Genomic DNA, 18,838 nt, shown 5'->3' with positions numbered 1-18,838 from the left:
GGTGAACGGGCTTGTTGCCACTGAGTGGGGTGTTTAGCATTCATATGCCTGCGCATACTGGTGGTAGTTAAGCTAGTAGTGGTGGAACCCCTGCTGAGCCTGGTTTGGCAAATGTTGCACACCACAGTCCGTCGGTCATCCGGTGTTTCCTTAAAGAACCTCCAGACTTCTGAAGATCTAGCCCTCGCCGCAAGAGCCCTCGCCACGGGAGCTTCACTAGTTGACACATTTGGCGCTGATGCACCAGCTCTGGCCCTGCCTCTCCGTCTGGCCCCACCACTGCCTCTTCCAACCTGTTCTGGTCGAGGACTCTCCTCCGTCTCAGAAGCACTGTGTTCACCCGGCCTCTCAACCCAGCTTGGGTCTGTCACCTCATCATCCTCCGAGCCCTCAGTCTGCTCCCCCCTCGGACTTCCTGCCCTGACAACAACTTCCCCACTGTCTGACAACCGTGTCTCCTCATCGTCGGACACCTCTTTACACACTTCCGCTACGTCAAGAAGGTCATCATCACCCACAGACTGTGACTGGTGGAAAACCTGGGCATCGGAAAATTGCTCAGCAGCAACCGGACAAGTGGTTTGTGACTGTGGGAAGGGTCCAGAAAACAGTTCCTCAGAGTATGCCGGTTCAAATGCCAAATTTTCCTGGGAGGGGGCAGACTGGGGGGGAGGAGGCTGAGGTGCAGGAGCTGGAGGAGTGGCGATTTCGGTGACATGGGTGGACTGCGTGGAAGACTGACTGGTGGTGGACAAATTGCTCGAAGCATTGTCAGCAATGCACGACATCACCTGTTCGCACTGTTCTGGCCTCAACAGTGCTCTACCACGAGTCCCAGTAACTTCAGACATGAACCTAGGGAGTGTAGCTCTGCGGCGTTCCCCTGCTCCCTCATCAGCAGGTGGTGTCTCACCCCGCCCAGGACCACGGCCTCTGACCCCTGCAGTAGTTGGACGCCCACGTCCCCGCCCTCGTCCTCTACCCCTAGCCCTCGGGTTAAACATTTTTAAAATGAGAGTTATAACTTTTTTTTTTTTTTAACTTTTTTTGGTTTTTTTTTGTGTTTTTTGTTTTTTTTTGTTTTTTGTTTTTTTTTGTGTTTTTTGTTTTTTTCTGAGTTTTTAAAACCAAACAATGCTATCCTATTGCTATGGCTATTTTCTAGCCAAGTATCAAAGCACACTACTATGCCAGATGAGATGACACTGAGTTAGTGCCTAATTGAAATCCAACCCCTACTAAATTTTCCCACTTCGGTCTTTGCTATGGATATGTGCGTCACTAAGCGCAGAACACAGCAGTCGCAAGTCTCACTACAAATTGCTCAGAATTGGCTAGTACATGCACTGCAGAAAGTACAGCCACCAGCAGATCAACCAGAAATCAAATATATAGAACGCTACTGTAGGCGTAAGTAAGCTCTTTGTATTCTCCTATGGCTATTTTCTAGCCAAGTATCAAAGCACACTACTATGCCAGATGAGATGACACTGAGTTAGTGCCTAATTGAAATCCAACCCCTACTAAATTTTCCCACTTCGGTCTTTGCTATGGATATGTGCGTCACTAAGCGCAGAACACAGCGGTCGCAAGTCTCACTACAAATTGCTCAGAATTGGCTAGTACATGCACTGCAGAAAGTACAGCCACCAGCAGATCAACCAGAAATCAAATATATAGAACGCTACTGTAGGCGTAAGTAAGCTCTTTGTATTCTCCTATGGCTATTTTCTAGCCAAGTATCAAAGCACACTACTATGCCAGATGAGATGACACTGAGTTAGTGCCTAATTGAAATCCAACCCCTACTAAATTTTCCCACTTCGGTCTTTGCTATGGATATGTGCGTCACTAAGCGCAGAACACAGCGGTCGCAAGTCTCACTACAAATTGCTCAGAATTGGCTAGTACATGCACTGCAGAAAGTACAGCCACCAGCAGATCAACCAGAAATCAAATATATAGAACGCTACTGTAGGTGTAAGTAAGCTCTTTGTATTCTCCTATGGCTATTTTCTAGCCAAGTATCAAAGCACACTACTATGCCAGATGAGATGACACTGAGTTAGTGCCTAATTGAAATCCAACCCCTACTAAATTTTCCCACTTCGGTCTTTGCTATGGATATGTGTGCCACTAAGAGCTAAACACAACGGTAGCAAGTCCCCCTGCTAATTCCTCACAAAATGGTACTAGATGCAAATTAAAATAAAAAAAGTAGAACGTTATTGTAGCCCTAAGAAGGGCTGTTGGGTTCTTTGAGAATCACTCCTGCCTAACAGTAAGCTAATAGAACACCCTAACGCTTTCCCTGACCAGCAGCAGCTCTCTCCCTAGCGGCATCCAGACACAGAATGATCCGAGCAGCGCGGGCAGCGGCTAGTCTATTCCAGGGTCACCTGATCTGGCCAGCCAACCACTGCTATCGACGTGTAAGGGTACCACGTCATGCTGGGTGGAGTGCAGAGTCTCCTGGCTTGTGATTGGCTCTGTTTCTGGCCGCCAAAAAGCAAAACGGCGGGAGCTGCCATTTTCTCGAGCGGGCGAAGTATTCGTCCGAGCAACGAGCAGTTTCGAGTACCCTAATGCTCGACCGAGCATCAAGCTCGGACGAGCATGTTCGCTCATCTCTAGTTATAGTCCTTCATCCTGGTGGTAGATCTCCTTTAAGAGAAGTTGGAAGCGAGGCTGTGGTTGGGACGCCACTGTCAGCCTCTGTGACCCAGTACCTTTCTTTTTCTGTACCTTCACAAATGTTGGAAAATATCTCATCTTAGAATGAAAACAGGATATTAATTACTCATTGTCTCCGTATGTTATTTTTCTAGTTATCTCTTTTCAGGGCATAAAATTCAGACTCATCATAAGTTAGTCATATGCTTGAAACATCAACAGACACTCTTAAAGGGAAAGGATTATGTGTCTATCCAGGTCATGAAAAGATCATTCACTTTTAACACTTTCTTTTTATTCAATATAAAATCAAATATAAAATACATTATAATAAACAAATACTGAGTATAAGCCGAGACCCCTAATTGTATCACAAAAAACTGGGAAAACCTATTGACTCTAGTATAAGCCGAGGGTGGGAATGCATTGGTCACAGCCTCCCCAGTATATAGCCAGCCAGCCAGCCCCCCAGTATACAGCCTGCCTGCCCCTGTAGTATATAGCTTGCCAGCCCTCTATAGTATATAGCCAGCCAGCCCCTATAATATATAGCCTGCCATACCCCCCAGTATATAGCCTACCTGCCCCTGTAGTATATAGCTTGCCAGCCCCCTGTAGTTTATAGCCTGCCTGCCCCTGTAGTATATAGCCTGCCGGCCCCTGTAGTATATAGCCTGTGGGCCCCTGTAGTATATAGCCTGCCAGCTCCCAGTAGTTTATAGCCTGCCTGCCCCTGTAATATATAGCCTGCATGCCCTTGTAGTATATAGCCTGTCGGCCCCTGTAGTATATAGCCTGTCAGCCCCCTGTAGTTTATAGCCTCCCTGCCCCTGGATTATATAGCTTGCCAGCCCCCTGTAGTTTATAGCCTGTCTGCCCCTGTAGTATATAGACTGCCGGCCCCTGTAGTTTATAGCCTGCTGGCTCCCAGTAGTATATAGCCTGCCAGCTCCCAGTAGTATATAGCCTGCCGGCCCCTGTAGTATATAGCCTGCCAGCTCCAAATAGTATATAGCCTGCCAGCCCCCTGTAGTATATAGCCCCCATCAACTCCGCGTCTCCGCGCAGAGACCATGCCAGAGCGTCGATAAATAGAGGAGGACCTGCCGGAGGTGCGTCAGGAGGTGAGTACACTTTTTGCTTTAATTCTTGACTTGAGTATAAGCTAAGTTAGGGTTTTTCAGCAAATTTTTTTGGCTGAAAAACTCGGCTTATTCTCTTACGGTAAGTAAGATTATATTTGCAGGAAATCTAAGTTCAAAATCCATCATGATAAACCAGGGACACTTACTCATAGATCCCGGCACTTTGACTGTTGTAATCTTCTTATATTTGTTATCCATTGCCTCCTTCCTTCTAAAATCAACTCATGCCAATAAGCTAGAAGGGCTCTTGGAGGTGTTACCAGAGTCCCATCGTGCTGTAGCTTCACATGTTGTTACACTGTGTAGGAACACATCTCACCCTTAGAATAGGACTGGTTTGTGATGTAGCCAAGAGCCAAGGTAGGGACCATCCCTTGTGCACACAGGGGAATGGTATGAGTAATTTTGATACCAAAATATCATCGGTTTGTGCAAAAACAAAGTGAGATTCTGCATAGCACAACCAACAGCGTTTCAGGTTGTCAACTTATTGACAGGCAGCAACAACTGCTTCTCTATAATTGTATATGTCTTTTAACCTTGCCATTGCCTTTACACACACCTACATGCTTAAAGGGGTTGTGCACTTACAGCAAATAATTGATATTGTTTGTGTAATGAAAAGTTATACAATTTTGAAATACACTTTCTGTATCAATTCCTAACGGTTTTCTAGATCTCTGCTTGCTGTCCTCCTATAGAAAGCTTCTATGTTTACTTAGTGGAAAGAAATCTGTTGATGGTCTTATAATGGACATGCAGGTGCACAAGCTGTTAGTATAATGCGGCTCTGATTACTTTCTGTAATAATAATGGCTTGTGCACCTTTGTGACATCACATGACCAGGAACAGATTTCTATCCACTGGAAGTAAACATACAAGCTTTCTATAGCAGGACAGCAAGCAGAGATCTAGAAAACTGAGATGAGTTGATACAGAAAGTATACAGGCAGTCCCCGATTCTGTAGGTTTGTTCTTAAGTTGAATTTGTATGTAAGTCGGAACTCTGTATTTTATAATTGTAGATCGAAACAACTTCCTATGGTCTTTGTGACAATTGGATTTTAAAAATGTTGGATTGTCATAAGAACCAAAACAACAATGCGGGGCAAAAAATGTGTATTGAAAAAATTAGCACATCTAAATGAATCAATAAACAAAAACGGAAGAAAAAAGCAGGTGTATATGGAAAATACTTTATTAATCACAAACAGGGCAAAAGATAAAAACATTTAAAAACCCAAAAGAAGAGGGTATGTAGACACAGAAACTCCGCCAGAAGTGTTAGTGTGGTGATAACACAGTAGGTAAACAAATGAGGTAGGCGAATAAATAAATAAATAAATATACAATAACAGTATAATACAAGTAATGAATAATAAAGAGCCACAATCTCAAATAGATAATGAAGTTACATTACCGTGAATAAAAATCAGGGGAGGATAGGAGACCCCACGCGTATCGCCCGTCTAGCGAGCTTCGTCAGGGGATAGTGGTGTAGTGGTCAGTGTGCCCTTAAAAACAACTTCCTATGGTCTTTGTGACAATTGGATTTTAAAAATGTTGGATTGTCATAAGAATCAGGATTAACAATAAAGCTTCATTACAGACAAATTTGATAACTGTTACAGCTGTTTATTGTATCCTAGGGCTAAAGCACAATAAATTACCAACATCCAGAGGTCCATTTGTAACTAGGGGTCATCTGTAAGTTCTTAAGTAGGGGACCGCCTGTATTGGAAAAATTATATAACTTCTCACTACACAAACAATGTCAATTATTTACTGAAAGTGGACCACCCCTTTAAAACCGAAACTGCTGCTTTGAAAGAGGTGGTCACACTAGCTGATAAACACCACATGACTATTACTGTTTTTTGTGTCGAAGCAGTAGGGGTGTTCTTTATTGTCCACCTGAGGTTGTAGTCTTCAAAGGACCAAATATTTCCATGTATTATCTTCTGATATAAAACCATAAGATATAAATAGGGTGAACTTCTCTCAGGTCTTTATTGATTTCAGAAGACCGTAAAGGCACAGAAATAATTTATGTACCAAATAAAATAAGAATGAGAATCCCTTTTGCAATAAACATTTTATAAAACAGTGAAAAGTACAGGATTTATAAATGTAATAAACATAAATGGTAAGAAGACAGTAAACTCTTACAACAGTACAATATATATATGTGTGTGTGTAAGAGAGGGAAGAATTCAACCCAAAATGGACATGTGACATTCAGAGTGTGGGAACTGGAGTTTAGGGATGTCCCTAGATCCCCCAGATGTCTTTGATGTAAATGTCTGGTAGTTGTGGAACAGCACAATGAATTTATAACATATGTCTCAAAAAACTCAGAACTCAGATTTTTTTTTTATAATGTCAAATCACCGAACTAGATTATCAACTAAAAATAGGAATTTTTCATAATTTTTTTCAGGTGTTTGATACAGATGACCTATTCTCAGGATAGGTTATTAAATTTTGGTACATTTTTTATGGGTGACTAATCCAGCTAAAGGATGGTGTAAACACAGATAAGACAGTATAACAATATACAGGAGGTCCCCTACTTAAGGACACCCGACTTAAAGACGACCCACAGTTACAGACAGAACCCTCTGACCTCTGGTGAAGCTCTCTGGATGCTTTAGTATAGTCCCAGGCTGCACTGATAAGCTGTAAGGTGTCTGTAATGAAGCTTTATTCATAATCCTTCGTCCCATTACAGCAAATAATGTTTAAACTACAATTATCACTGGAGCAATAAAAATTTTTGTCTGGATCTACAATTATAAAATATACAGTTTCGACTTACATACAAATTCAATTTAACACTTATTGTCCAGAAACTTCAAAATGTGGTCGACTTGAAACATTATTAAGAAATCTTCCTCACTTTTCTGATGATTCTACATGGAGACGTTTCCAATTCCTACTGCTTGATTTGGAAACAGCCACACATCCTGCAGATTTCATGGTAACTAAAGGGGAAACTGAATGTTTTGACATATCCTTTTCCCACCCTCTGCATTGGCTTATTGCCTTCTGAAAATACAAGCCCCAATCATAACCTACTAAATAATAATGCCGCTATAATCACAAAATCATACATAACAATGCAATGAGAGACAAGTCAGTCTTTCAGACTGTGTTATGCCATGCCTTTTAACTATTAATTGTCCTAAGACCTTTACAATTGTGTTTCTCTGTCTCTTGCTTGGCCTATAGATTCACATCTATGGGGAGACCATGAAGTCCTCTGTGAGACCCTTCAATTGCTGTTCCTTGCTGTTTCTTCTCAATATTGAGCAAAGGGGCTGAATATGTATGTCTTCTTGTCTAATACATTTGCAAAAAAGATCTACAGTATTTTTCGGACTATAAGGCGCACCGGATTATAAGGCACACCATCAATAAATGCCTGCTGATTATAAGGATGAATGACCATTAGGTGGCAGACCTGAGCACAGTTCAAGGCAGCTGTTGTCTGTAAGTACGGTTCATATATAAGGCGCACTGGACTATAAGGCGCACCTTTGATTTCTGAAAAAATCAAAGGATTTTTTGTGCGCCTTATAGTCCGAAAAATACGGTACATTTCAGTTTTTTATCTTACCAATTGGCTGCAATGAAAGAGAAAACAATTTAAAAGGGGTCTGAGTACTTACTGTGGCCACTGTGTCTTTTCTTTCTAATATCGTATATACTTACATATACGTCACCTTGTAGCTAATTTCCAGAAGATACATCATGCTTAATTTCCATTCCTTACAGGATTATTTAGCATGTTCTGCATTCTCCCTGTTACTTCATTTCATGTTCGTACAGCTGTTGCGAGTTGCATTCCCATAGTGTAAGCTATTGCTGACGTAACGTTGGTCCTCTGCCTGTGGACTCTTGCGTTGCGTCAGTATTCCCAGTACACGTTTATCTTTGGGAGGAAACCTCACTTGTAACCATAAGATAAGTGCTGTGCCTGTAGGCATTGTCTTCCCATACAAACCCTTTCAGGATCTTGGACTGCTATGGAATCATAACAAGGATATTGCTTATATGGGAATAGGATTGTAAAATATACTTAAAGGGGTTTTCCTACAAACACAAGTTAGGCCATATCCACAGGATAGGGGCTAACTTGCTGATCAGTGGGGGTTTCAGTGATGAAAACAAGGGGTCAGATGGGGCCTCATGTACGTCCGTCGGACCCCTCATCGCTCCGTCAGACTAATAGAGCAGACGGCCGTGCATGACCGTTTTGCTCCATTTATCTCTATGAAGCTGACGGAAATTGCCGAGGGGACACGGTCCAGATGTACAGGGTTTCCAAGGAAAATAAGGTCAGTGACCAACCACATACAGTAATATTTAAAGGAAACCCTGGACATGTGACACACTAGAGGTAGACAATTACCCCCTTCTGTCAACTTGTTACAATTCTAGTTAGGGTGGCAACAACTTTTAGGCAGGAAGAAAATTACCCACAAAATGAGGGAGTATGAGGGCCTACTATATAAAGGGGTATGAGGGGCCAAAATATAAGGGGGTATAAGGCCCAATGAAATAAGGGGGTATGAATGGGGTTCAACAGGAGGAGAAGAGAGGGTCCACAAGGTAAGGTGGTATGAGGGGACACAATATGAGGAGAAGATGAGAGGGGCCCCATGTGGGATGTGGGGATATTAGGGGCCATATGATAAGGGCCCACAATGTTAATGGGTATGATGGGCCACAATATGAGGGGGAGATGAGAGGGGCCACAAGATAAGGGGGAAATGAGTGGTCACAATATAAGGGGGAGATGAAAGGGGTCACATGTTAAAATCCAATTGGGGTCTGGCACCAGGGTTGGACTGGGTCTCTTCTCTTCCTCATATTGTGACCCCTCATCTCCCCCTCATATTGTGACCTCTCATTTACCCTTCATCTTATTAGGATTTCATAGTATTACAAACATAAAGTATTGCAACAGCTTATAATTGCCAACGTGTTTCAATCGCACATTGCGTCCATGAAATCCAAATAAAGCATGAAGCATCGCTTTTATGGAATCAGCAGTTGTTCCTGTTGCTGGATCAAGTCTGTTTCTTGTGTTGCTCGTCTTTGTTCCAGGAAGGATCTACAGCACAGAGCGTCCCATACATGTTAGTAACTTGGTGAGCTGACTTTATACTTGCTTGTGTAACGTTTGGTATGAGGGGCCACAATAAGAGGAGGAGATTAGAGGGGCCACAAGATGAGGGCCCACAATGTAAAGTGAATGTGGAACCCCAATATGAGCGGATATGAGAGCTCACAATATGAGGGGTAGATGAGGGGTCACAATATGAGGAAGAGAAGAGGCCCAGTCCAACCTTGATGCCAGACCCCAACAGGATCCTCTCATCACTAGTCATGAGAATTTAGGCCCACACACTGCAATCAATCCAGGTCAGAGATCAAAATGATGTCCTCTTATATTCTTGTGAATTCTGTACTACACATTTACCCATCCATGCTTCACAGCGAACCTGTCACCAGGAATGTCATTTTTAGCTGGTGACAGGTTCCAATAACCTATGCTATACTGATTTTTAAAAAAAATGCCTCTGTCAGCATTCTGAATCATTTCAGTCAACTAATTGTGAACATCACATCCTCTATGCTGCTTCTGCATTATGAAAAAAATCAGTGTGGAAAATCCATGGATAAAGTGCATCACAGCCTTAGGATGTGGGATTCCATATTTGCAATGTAAAGGTTCATCTAAGTCCACCTGCCGCAGCAAAATCGCAGAAATAAGTCATTTTTCACTGGTTCACTGTGGTCAAAATTGCTTTGTAATTTCAAACATGTGTCACCAGCCTTTAAAGAGAACCTGTTGGGTCGATTTGGGACCCTAAACCAACTACAGGTATCATCCTGCGGTGTAGGGTCTCAAATCCACCTGTGTGAGAGCTGTCCGTAGGCGCAATGTAAAAAAAACATTTATACTCACCTAGATGGGAGTCTGATGAGGCACATCTGAAGATCCTGGTTACGGTGCCTCATATCACATTGTTACAATGAAGCCAGGAGAGTATATTGGTTTGATTGCATCAGTGCTTGCATAGTAAATCAGTGTGTACTACACTGGCTTCAATTGTGGCAACGCAAGAGCTCCTGAACAAGTAAGTATTTTCATGTTTCATTTTTATGCGCCCACTGAGAAAACTCAAAGAGGGAAATGTGGAATCCACGTTAAGGAAGAATTTCTGCCTACAGCCTTTATTGGCATATTTGATAGATATTAGGTAAAAAGGTTTGCAATACTTGTTTCATATTTAACACTATTATCAGCTGATCGATGAATGGTGTAGTAATTATTAATAGATGCTGTGTCTATGAATGTGGGACAGTGGTGTCATCATCAATATTCAGCACCAACAGCGAAGAACATAAGAGAACTTACCTTGAGCGAGGCTGCATGTTCTTACTCCAGTCTCGGTTTTGTTGCTTTTAAAAAGTTCCCAGTAAGCTTCTCCGGTCCGACAGTGAAGTTCTGTAAGTCTATTATTGAATAGCAGTAACTCCTCTTCCAGCTCCTCGAAGATTGACAATGACAAGCGACTTAAATCGGCCAGCTGAAGCAGTAACGTCATCAGGCCGCGGTGATAAATGTCTTTATATTCTTGCACTGGGACAGAACTACCTGGTAGCATCAAGTATTGTCCTGATCTGAAGCCTTGGGAGGTCGGAGATCTAGTGTCTTCTTTATTGTAAGCCGGAGGGTGTCCATGGAAGGTGGGTACATATTTTTGCCCACTTGCATTTAGTATGATCCCGATCCCTTCTACAATGTGTCTATTTGGCAAAAGATTTCTGGGATAGATGTTCTCAAATATTAACCGTATCCCAAATTGTGCTCTTCCCCATGGGGACTGCGGTCTGACTGATCTTTTACAAAAAGGCATCTGGATACTTAGAAACTGTCAAGACCACTCATAGAAATATCAGGGATAGATTATCAAGACACATTGTAACCCTGATACATCAATGTGATTGTATCCAGCAGCAACAAACTGAAGTCTAAGAAGTTTGGTTCCTACTATCAGTCTTCCTGTTCACTCATCTGGTGTTAAATGCTCCAATCCAAAGTAATTCCTAGACTCCTCCGCAGGACAAGAATCACTTCTGTACTCCATGGACATGGTCCCGGCAAGAGCAGCTGTAGACATAAGACAGCATATTGTCTTTGCGAGGGGCTGAGCTGGGAAGAGGTGGAACCACTGAATCTCAGAACACATTATCAATTCCCCAACGGCCTGAACTCCACCTTCTGTATTTTCCATGAACTGACTCAAATCCAGGAACAAATCCTACGTCCAACCACACGATGACTCGCCGTTATATTGGATGTGATAGGGATAATACCTTTTCATTATGTAGTCACAAACATGTACACATTTCTCAAATATACTTTCTGTATGATGGGCCACAAGATGAGGGGGGAAATAAAAGGCCACAAAATAAGGGGGTATGCAGGGTCACAATATGAGGGGGAGATTAGAGGGGCCATAAGGGGGAAATGAGTGGTCACAATATAAGGGGGAGATGAAAGGGGTCACAATATGAGGGGGTATGAGAAGGTATGACTAGTGATGAGAGGACATGTTAAAATCCAATTGGGGTCTGGCACCAGGGTTGGACTGGGTCTCTTCTCTTCCTCATATTGTGACCTCACATCTCCCCCTCATATTGTAAACTCATTTACCCTTCATCTTATTTTGTCCTTAAGGGTTTTCTAGATCTCTGCCTGCTGTCCAAAATCTGACCATGGTCACACAGGTACGTGGCTCGTTAGTATCGGAGAGAGTAATCAGAGCCGTGTGATGTAACGAGCCGTGCACCTGTGTGACCATGGTCAGATTTCTGTCCACTGGAAGTAAACATAGAAGCTTTCTACAGAATGACAGCAAGCAGAGATCTAGAAACCCATGAGTAATTGACAAAGAAAGTATATTCTAAAGTTATCATCTGTATCAAGAAAAAGTTTAACATTAATTTGCCAAAATAGGAATACCCCTTTAAGAGAAGTTCTTCAGGGATCAGTATATTCTGGCATTGCAAGTATGGGTATAATATAGATTTCCCAGAAGCGTGGGAGAAAGAAATCCTACTGCAGGGATAAAGGTGCAGAAGTTTGAATTTAAGTTGCACAATGGCACATGTAATTTATCTTATAACCCCATTCATTACTTGCCATTTCTGCAGCAAACCAGTCCCACCCTTAAGGCCAGCGGCACACGTAGCGTTTTGAACCACGTTTTATGGGCCGTTTTTAAGCAGTCCGTTAAAATTGCATGCGTTTTTGACTGGTTTTACCAATTATCTTAAAACTGGTCAAAAACTCATGCGTTTAACAGACTGCTTAAAAAAACTGCCCAAAAAGCCACGTGTGCCGCCGGTCTTAGACATCTTGCCCACAAGCGAGTTTGACGCATCCAACTTGCATTGTGTATTTGCTGGACCGCCCCACCAACAACCAGTACTGAATTAACATTTATGCAAATTTCAGTTCTGGTTGGTGAGCATTTGGGCCTGACGTTGCAGCAAGTACACGATGAGAGTTTGATGCACGTTGGACGCATCAAACTCACTTGTGGGCAAGAGGCCTTAGACCAGTGGTGGCGAACCTATGGCACGGGTGCCAGAGGTGGCACTCAAAGCCCTTTCTGGGGGCACCCAGGCCTTCACACCAACAGACAGGACTCAAAGCTTCCTCCTGTGGTCCATATGCTCATCGCCATTTCAAAGCAACATCCTTGGCTGCCAGGACTATAGGAGGAATGGGGAAGGTGTGGATAGAGATGGATTAACGTTGGAGCTCCTGCTCTGGGTCCCCCGATTCTTCCTTTTCAGGGCACCCTGGATAGAAGCTACAATCCAAATTTCCCCATCATCTTTCTATTGTATTGATGAACTTAGGACACCAATACGATTAAAACTTGTGATATAGCAGGGATCAGTAAGCTAATACTTAAATTGTCATGTTGGCACTTTGCGACGTATAAATGGGTATTGGTTGTAGTTTGGGCACTGTCTCCAAAAGGTTCACCATCACTGCCTTAGACTAAGGCTACATTCACACTAACGTATGGAGGACGTATATATGGCCGACGTATATACAGCCGATATACGTCCTCCATACACGTCAATGGGCGCACAGCGCCCTACGGGAGCGGTACGGTGCAGCACCGTACCCGGAAAAAGATAGGACCTGTCCTATCTTTTGCTGTAATACGGCATCGTGCCCCATTACTTCCTATGGAGAGGGGCAGGGGTGAGCTGCGCTCACCTCCTCCTTTCCTCGTGCAGTGCCGTTGCCCTCTACGGTACGGGCAACGGCGGTGTGAATGTAGCCTTCCACATTGTGGAATTTACCCCGGTGGTAAATCGGTAAGCATCAGAAATTAGCAAAAAAATAAAAATTGCCTGGGTTCTGATGCGTTTTGTGCTACGATTTTGCCCTGGTAGAGGGGTATAGCTCAATCTCAAGTGTTAAATGAATATCCTCTATCCCTAGAACGATATACCGTATATACGTGTGAATAAGCCAAGTTTAAGCACAAAACATTTAACTGTATTGCTAAGATTAACAGTGAAATTCAGCACTGAATACCCAGATGCAATATGCTACGTGTGAAGACATCTTAAGAAAACTTTAGGGTTTTACCTGCATTGTTTGAATAGGACTTTATTAAGTCTAACTTTGTAGAATTTAGCAACAGTCACACCTTATAATCTGCAGTTCAGTTTAATGTATTAAAGATCCACAGGATAGGATCTAACTTGCTGATCATTGGGGGGTCTCCATCATGCTACCACTATTTTAGCACTTGCAATCAGTTGGGTTGTGATTGCATGCACCCACAGCTGATAAACAGAAATGGGTACACTTGGTGCTATTCGTACCCCTATTCCCTTGTGGCTGGGATCAGTATGCATCATATATGGGAGCCAAAAGTATGTCTAAGTTTTGTATAGCATCTAACATGCCAAACCCTATTGGAGGTATAAAAAAAAAAATAAAAAAATAAAAAAAGGGTGGGACACATTATATGGAGTCAGAATCGAGAATAGTCGACTACACATGTCCAGTGAACATTGTGAGGTTAGGGGGGGGGGTAAAAAAAAAGTCACGCCAGTGAGCAGAGGTTTCAGAACAAGGTTTTATTTAATAAAGGATCATTGTGTAGGTGTTCAACCACTGCTCTGCTTGGCTGCCAGTCTCTTATCTCTCTCCTCAGCAATGGTCAGTCTGATACCCTTTCCACGTGGCAGTGAAATCCAGGGCTTGTTACCCTAATGAAAGAAAACATTAAAATTTAGAGAAAATAAAAAAAATTCATACAATTATTCACAAAGGTCAGAAGCCCTCAGCAAAGTCTAGGACCAGCAGGTTTAGCATTGATCATAAAACACGTTCTATTAACAACTCTCTCGTAGAAGAGCTACACATCTGTTCCTCCTCACTGCCGGGAGTGGACATCCACAGGGGAAATCACACCCAACCAGCTGGACTGTCACCAGTGGCCAACATGAATACATTTACTCTTACACTACAGGGAAGTACCCAAAATTTCTGCAAAACCACTTTTATATAGTGTCATAAGTGCCATTTACATTGTTATTTTGTCATTCATTACAATATCATTCTGGTTTAATCCCCCATAATGTATACAAGAACAGGTATAAAATGGTTCCACAAATAAAATGTATAACATAAATTGAATAATTTAATTCATTAAGTTCATCAGACTTCTACAGATCACTAGAATGGGGGTCTGATGTACCCAGTCACAACTCTCCTAGCACCAGACAGCTGGAGCAGCTGATCGTGCGTGGCCGGGCTGTTCCTTTCATCTCAATGGAGCTAACTGATTGCAGAATGCTGCATCCCATAGAGATGAATGGGGCAGCCCACGCATGCGCGACCAGATGCTCTGGCCATCTTGGTGGTGCTATGGGGATACATCTGACTCCCATTGTCGTGATCTGTGGGAGCCCCATCACCGAGACCCCCACCAAACAGCAAGCCTAACTTTCTTCTTGGAAAAACCTCTAAACCGGTTTAATTCCTATAGACAAGTCTGGCTGTAATCATTTGATGATCACCAAATGAATCTTGCCCAGTTCTTGCTGCAAGTGCTATACAAACACTGCATCTCTGGGGTTGCAAGGAAGAGGCAAGTATTAGTCAGGAACTTTTGCTTTTAGGGTAGCTGAGCGCCTAGAGGATGCCCAAATATCACATTTGTATTTATTAGACCTTGCATGTGCAGTCTCCAGAGAGAATAAAGTAACAGTAATTGAAGTAAACTGGTTTTTCAAATTTGACATGTCCTCACAGATCTTCATTTATCATGTCCCCCAACAGTTTTAATAAAATGTTTAAATTAATCTTTTTAGTGATAAATGCCAGATCAAACTTTTACCAGTACGTTTGCTGTGTCCCAGGGGCATGGTTTGAGCAGGCAGTAGTCTCCCTCACCCTCCGTGAAATGCTTATCACATTGCATTTAAAACAACAAAAAAGCCTCCCTCCTGCTTTTCCAGTACTGACTGCAGCAAAGGAACTCATGATCGCGCAGACAGCGCCTTCTTCTGCACAACAGAACAGAGCAGTGCAGACGGTCCGGTGGACTCCGCCATCTGCGCCATAGTGAGTCGCTTGCAGGACCCAATGCACTGGATAAGGTCTACGCATCTCCATACCATTTACGCTGTGCAGAAGAAGCTGCTGACTGCGCAATCGTTTCTTTCGCTTGCTGCAGTCAGCGAGTACTGGAAGAGGGAATTTTTTTTTGGTTTTAAATGCAATGTGAGTCATGAAGGCGAGGAAATCTTTTACTCGGGGACACAGGAAACATGCTGGAATGGAGCCAGGTAAAACTATATTTTTAAAAATAAATGGCTGAAATTTTATAAAAACTGGGGGGATATGATGATTAATGTCTGGGGACATGAGGGGAAAAAAATGAGATCATGTAGGAATTGCATGAGAGGAAACAAAAGTTTAGCAGTGGTCTGCATGGCTGTAATTTGCATCTTTGATTCATAATTCAACTTTTACCACCACCCCTTCTGCACATTAGACTGCTGACCTTCAGGTGTACATTTCATCACACATGTGAAAACATCCATTTTACTTACTTTGCCAATGACGAAAATGTTGGACAGCCTGGTGGCGAAGCTGTTTCCATTGGCATCCTTTACGTGAACCACATCAAAAGAACCTGGATGCTTCTCTCTGTTGGTGATGACACCAACTCGACCCAAGTTAGCACCTCCAGTTACCATGCAGAGGTTACCTGTAACAGAGCAGTAACTAAACTTACTATACAATAAAATTTTTCCACCAGGGACTTAAAGCACTGCTACCCCCCCTCCAATGTTTTTACTTCCCTCGCCACTGATAGAATACAGTTAAAAATATGTCATCTATAGAGCAATGAAGATGTAGTAAGTAACCTGAGCCTGGGAATAAGTTGAGGTAGCATGCAGGTCACCCCCCACCTATAGCTGAGCTCAGACAGATGCAAACACTTCAAGCAGCTGATGGGTAGGGGGACCAGTTGCGAATCCTACAGATCGATTATACAGGTAGCGGAATATGACATTAAACAGATTAAATTAATTTAAAATAGGTTTCTGTTGTCGGTGCCTCATACGTACCAGTATCGAACTTGATGAACTCTGTAATCTTGCCAGTTTGCAGGTCAATCTGGACAGTGTCATTGACCTTAATGAGGGGGTCAGGATAACGGATGGTGCGGGCATCGTGGGTCACCAAGTGAGGGATTCCTTTTGTTCCTACCCAGGTCTTCCTCACCTTGCACAGCTTGTACTGTAAAGGGTAAAGGTCTGATAAATAACTATCGACTGTTCATACACAACAATCTCCAATTGCTACATGCAAACTGCAGAACCTAAGGGATTCTAGGGGGTCTGGCTGAGCAATGCCCCCTGTAACGGCCATCCTTATGGGGGGGAAAAAAAAAAAAAAAAAAAAAAACACACACACACACACACACACACACACAACCCCTACCTTTATACTTTCCAGCAGATGGGTCCGATGAGGTGCATCAGACCCGTCTCTGGGGCTCCCTGCAACGTAATTCAATGAAGCCTGCACAGTACGTCCCAGCTCATTGCAAAGTGCTGTATCCATGGTGCATGAACAACAAAGCCTGGGCGCAGTAAAAGTGCAAATGAGCAGGGAGCTCTAGAACAAGTATAAAAGGTTTTTTTTGTATTAAATGACAGAGGGACTAGCTAAAAGGCGAGTTGGGACACGAGACCACCAGTCCATAAGGAGGGCATCAGCTGTATTATACAGCTGGCAGGGGTTCCTCAAATTCTGCCATACAGAAACTTTGAGGCCAGTGAGATAAGGGCTGATTTGGTGGAGTTTGAACAAATTGGGAAAAAATATCCATGCTTTTTGTTAGATGTCCGGTTGCTTGATCAATATGCAATGCTTTGATCGGTGATACGTATCAAACAAAAAACCAAAACCATGCATGGGTGAAAACGCTTAGTTAAAACACTTAAAACCCATTGAAAAGGCCAATATGCAAATATGATGCTTTAAGGATCAAAAAAAAAAAAAAAAAAAAAAAAAAAAAAAAAAAAGCAGCAACAAACGCGTTTGTCGCCGGCCTTTAATTGAATACTCCTGTTTCTCTGGGAATTTGTAAAAAAAAAACTCAGTGGCTTGTTTTTTTTGGTTCTTGGTTGGATTTCTTCTTCCCCGCATTCCAAAATGCAAACAAACGCAACCAAATACAAACCTTCGAAAACGCAATGAAGAAACCACCAAGACAAATCACAAAACCCATTTGAAAACACCAGAAACAAAACAGATGCTTTTTTTTTAAATATCAAAAACAGTGTAAAAATGCCACAAACGCCCAGAAAAGAATGTTACTTTTAAAAAGACAAATGTAATTTAATATATTGTAGTATGCAAATATAACTGGTATTATACAACTTCAAAGCCTAATAATGTAAAAATTATTTCTAAGAAATCTATAGCAGAGCAATATCCCTGCACTGTTAAAACCCAAATTATCTGTATGCTCCAATCTCCTTAACACAGTATGTGCACATAATCCCCCACATCTCAGGAGAGGCATCAATAATCCAATCTTAACGGTACATAACTTTGTGGTGCTATGAAGAGGTGGATAAGAACCATAGTTAAAATACAACACACGCAAGCCTCCACAACCAAGCAGAACTGTCAATGGAGAAATCAGTAATTCCATTATTCCAGATTTCCACCCTTTGTCTTATTTCTCACTTTCCGCTTGCATTGCTATAGCGACCTCCAGTTAGGAGAGATCTTTACCTTCGCTTCTTCAGCTGTGATCCTGTGCACTGCAAATCTACCCTTGGTGTCATATACCAGACGGAAGTGCTCACCGGTTTTCTCAATGCTGATGACATCTGTAAAACAAGAAAGGTTGGAATAATGGTAAGACATGTTGCCAGTTTGCATTATTGTGGCAGAGGTTCTGCAAGAGAAGCCACAGCATATTGAGAATACTCATTCAAGTCCTTCTCCTTAGTCCATGTCCCAAGTTGACAATGTTAAAAGGGGTTAGCCACCAATTCAGAAGTTTTCTAGGCCAAGTACTAATAACCAGTATTGTACTTAACCTAGTAAACATTCTCTGCAGTCCATTGGAGATGCTGGTCACATGACCCCAGGGCAGGAGGGCTCAAGACTTCCTGTGATGTCCTGCTGGCTTCCAGCAGATTAGGGGACCATGCGCTCATTACTGCCTGCACCCTTGAACCCAATAGCAGTCAGTAGTTTCTGGGTGTCTAAATTAACTTGGTAGTTGTAAGGTTCATTTACTAATATAAATTGTGTATAGGCTTTATATAGTTACATTTGTTCCTACTACAGGAGATATGAAGGTAGAACATCAGTTCTGAGTTGAGGGTCATTATACCTGGCAAAGTAATGAAAGTTTGGACCAAACTC

General features: G+C 42.5%; 2 protein-coding genes across 6 annotated transcripts in view; both read right to left on the bottom strand.

The window, feature by feature from the left end:
- Positions 1-11,003, bottom strand: part of NHSL2 (NHS like 2) — a 148,279-nt gene extending 137,276 nt beyond the window's left edge. The window contains exon 1 of the mRNA XM_072124481.1: positions 10,250-11,003. Within this exon, the coding sequence (XP_071980582.1) occupies positions 10,250-10,751 (502 nt within the window). The 5' untranslated portion in view covers positions 10,752-11,003. The remainder of the gene's footprint in view (positions 1-10,249) is intronic.
- Positions 11,004-13,995: 2,992 nt separating this feature from the next.
- RPS4X (ribosomal protein S4 X-linked) overlaps positions 13,996-18,838 on the bottom strand; it is a 501,937-nt gene continuing 497,094 nt past the window's right edge. For all 5 annotated transcript variants that reach the window (XM_072124252.1, XM_072124255.1, XM_072124253.1 and 2 more), the window contains exons 4-7: positions 18,197-18,294; positions 16,516-16,687; positions 15,994-16,151; positions 13,996-14,142 (exon numbers count right to left, since the gene is read on the bottom strand). In XM_072124252.1, coding sequence (XP_071980353.1) covers positions 14,041-14,142; positions 15,994-16,151; positions 16,516-16,687; positions 18,197-18,294 — 530 coding nt within the window. In that variant the 3' untranslated portion in view covers positions 13,996-14,040. The remainder of the gene's footprint in view (positions 14,143-15,993; positions 16,152-16,515; positions 16,688-18,196; positions 18,295-18,838) is intronic.

The sequence above is a fragment of the Engystomops pustulosus genome, chromosome 9, assembly GCF_040894005.1.
Source record: "Engystomops pustulosus chromosome 9, aEngPut4.maternal, whole genome shotgun sequence".
NCBI lineage: Eukaryota > Metazoa > Chordata > Amphibia > Anura > Leptodactylidae > Engystomops > Engystomops pustulosus.
Note: the sequence above shows the minus strand (reverse complement) of the source record. Positions and strands in the feature narration are given on the sequence as shown.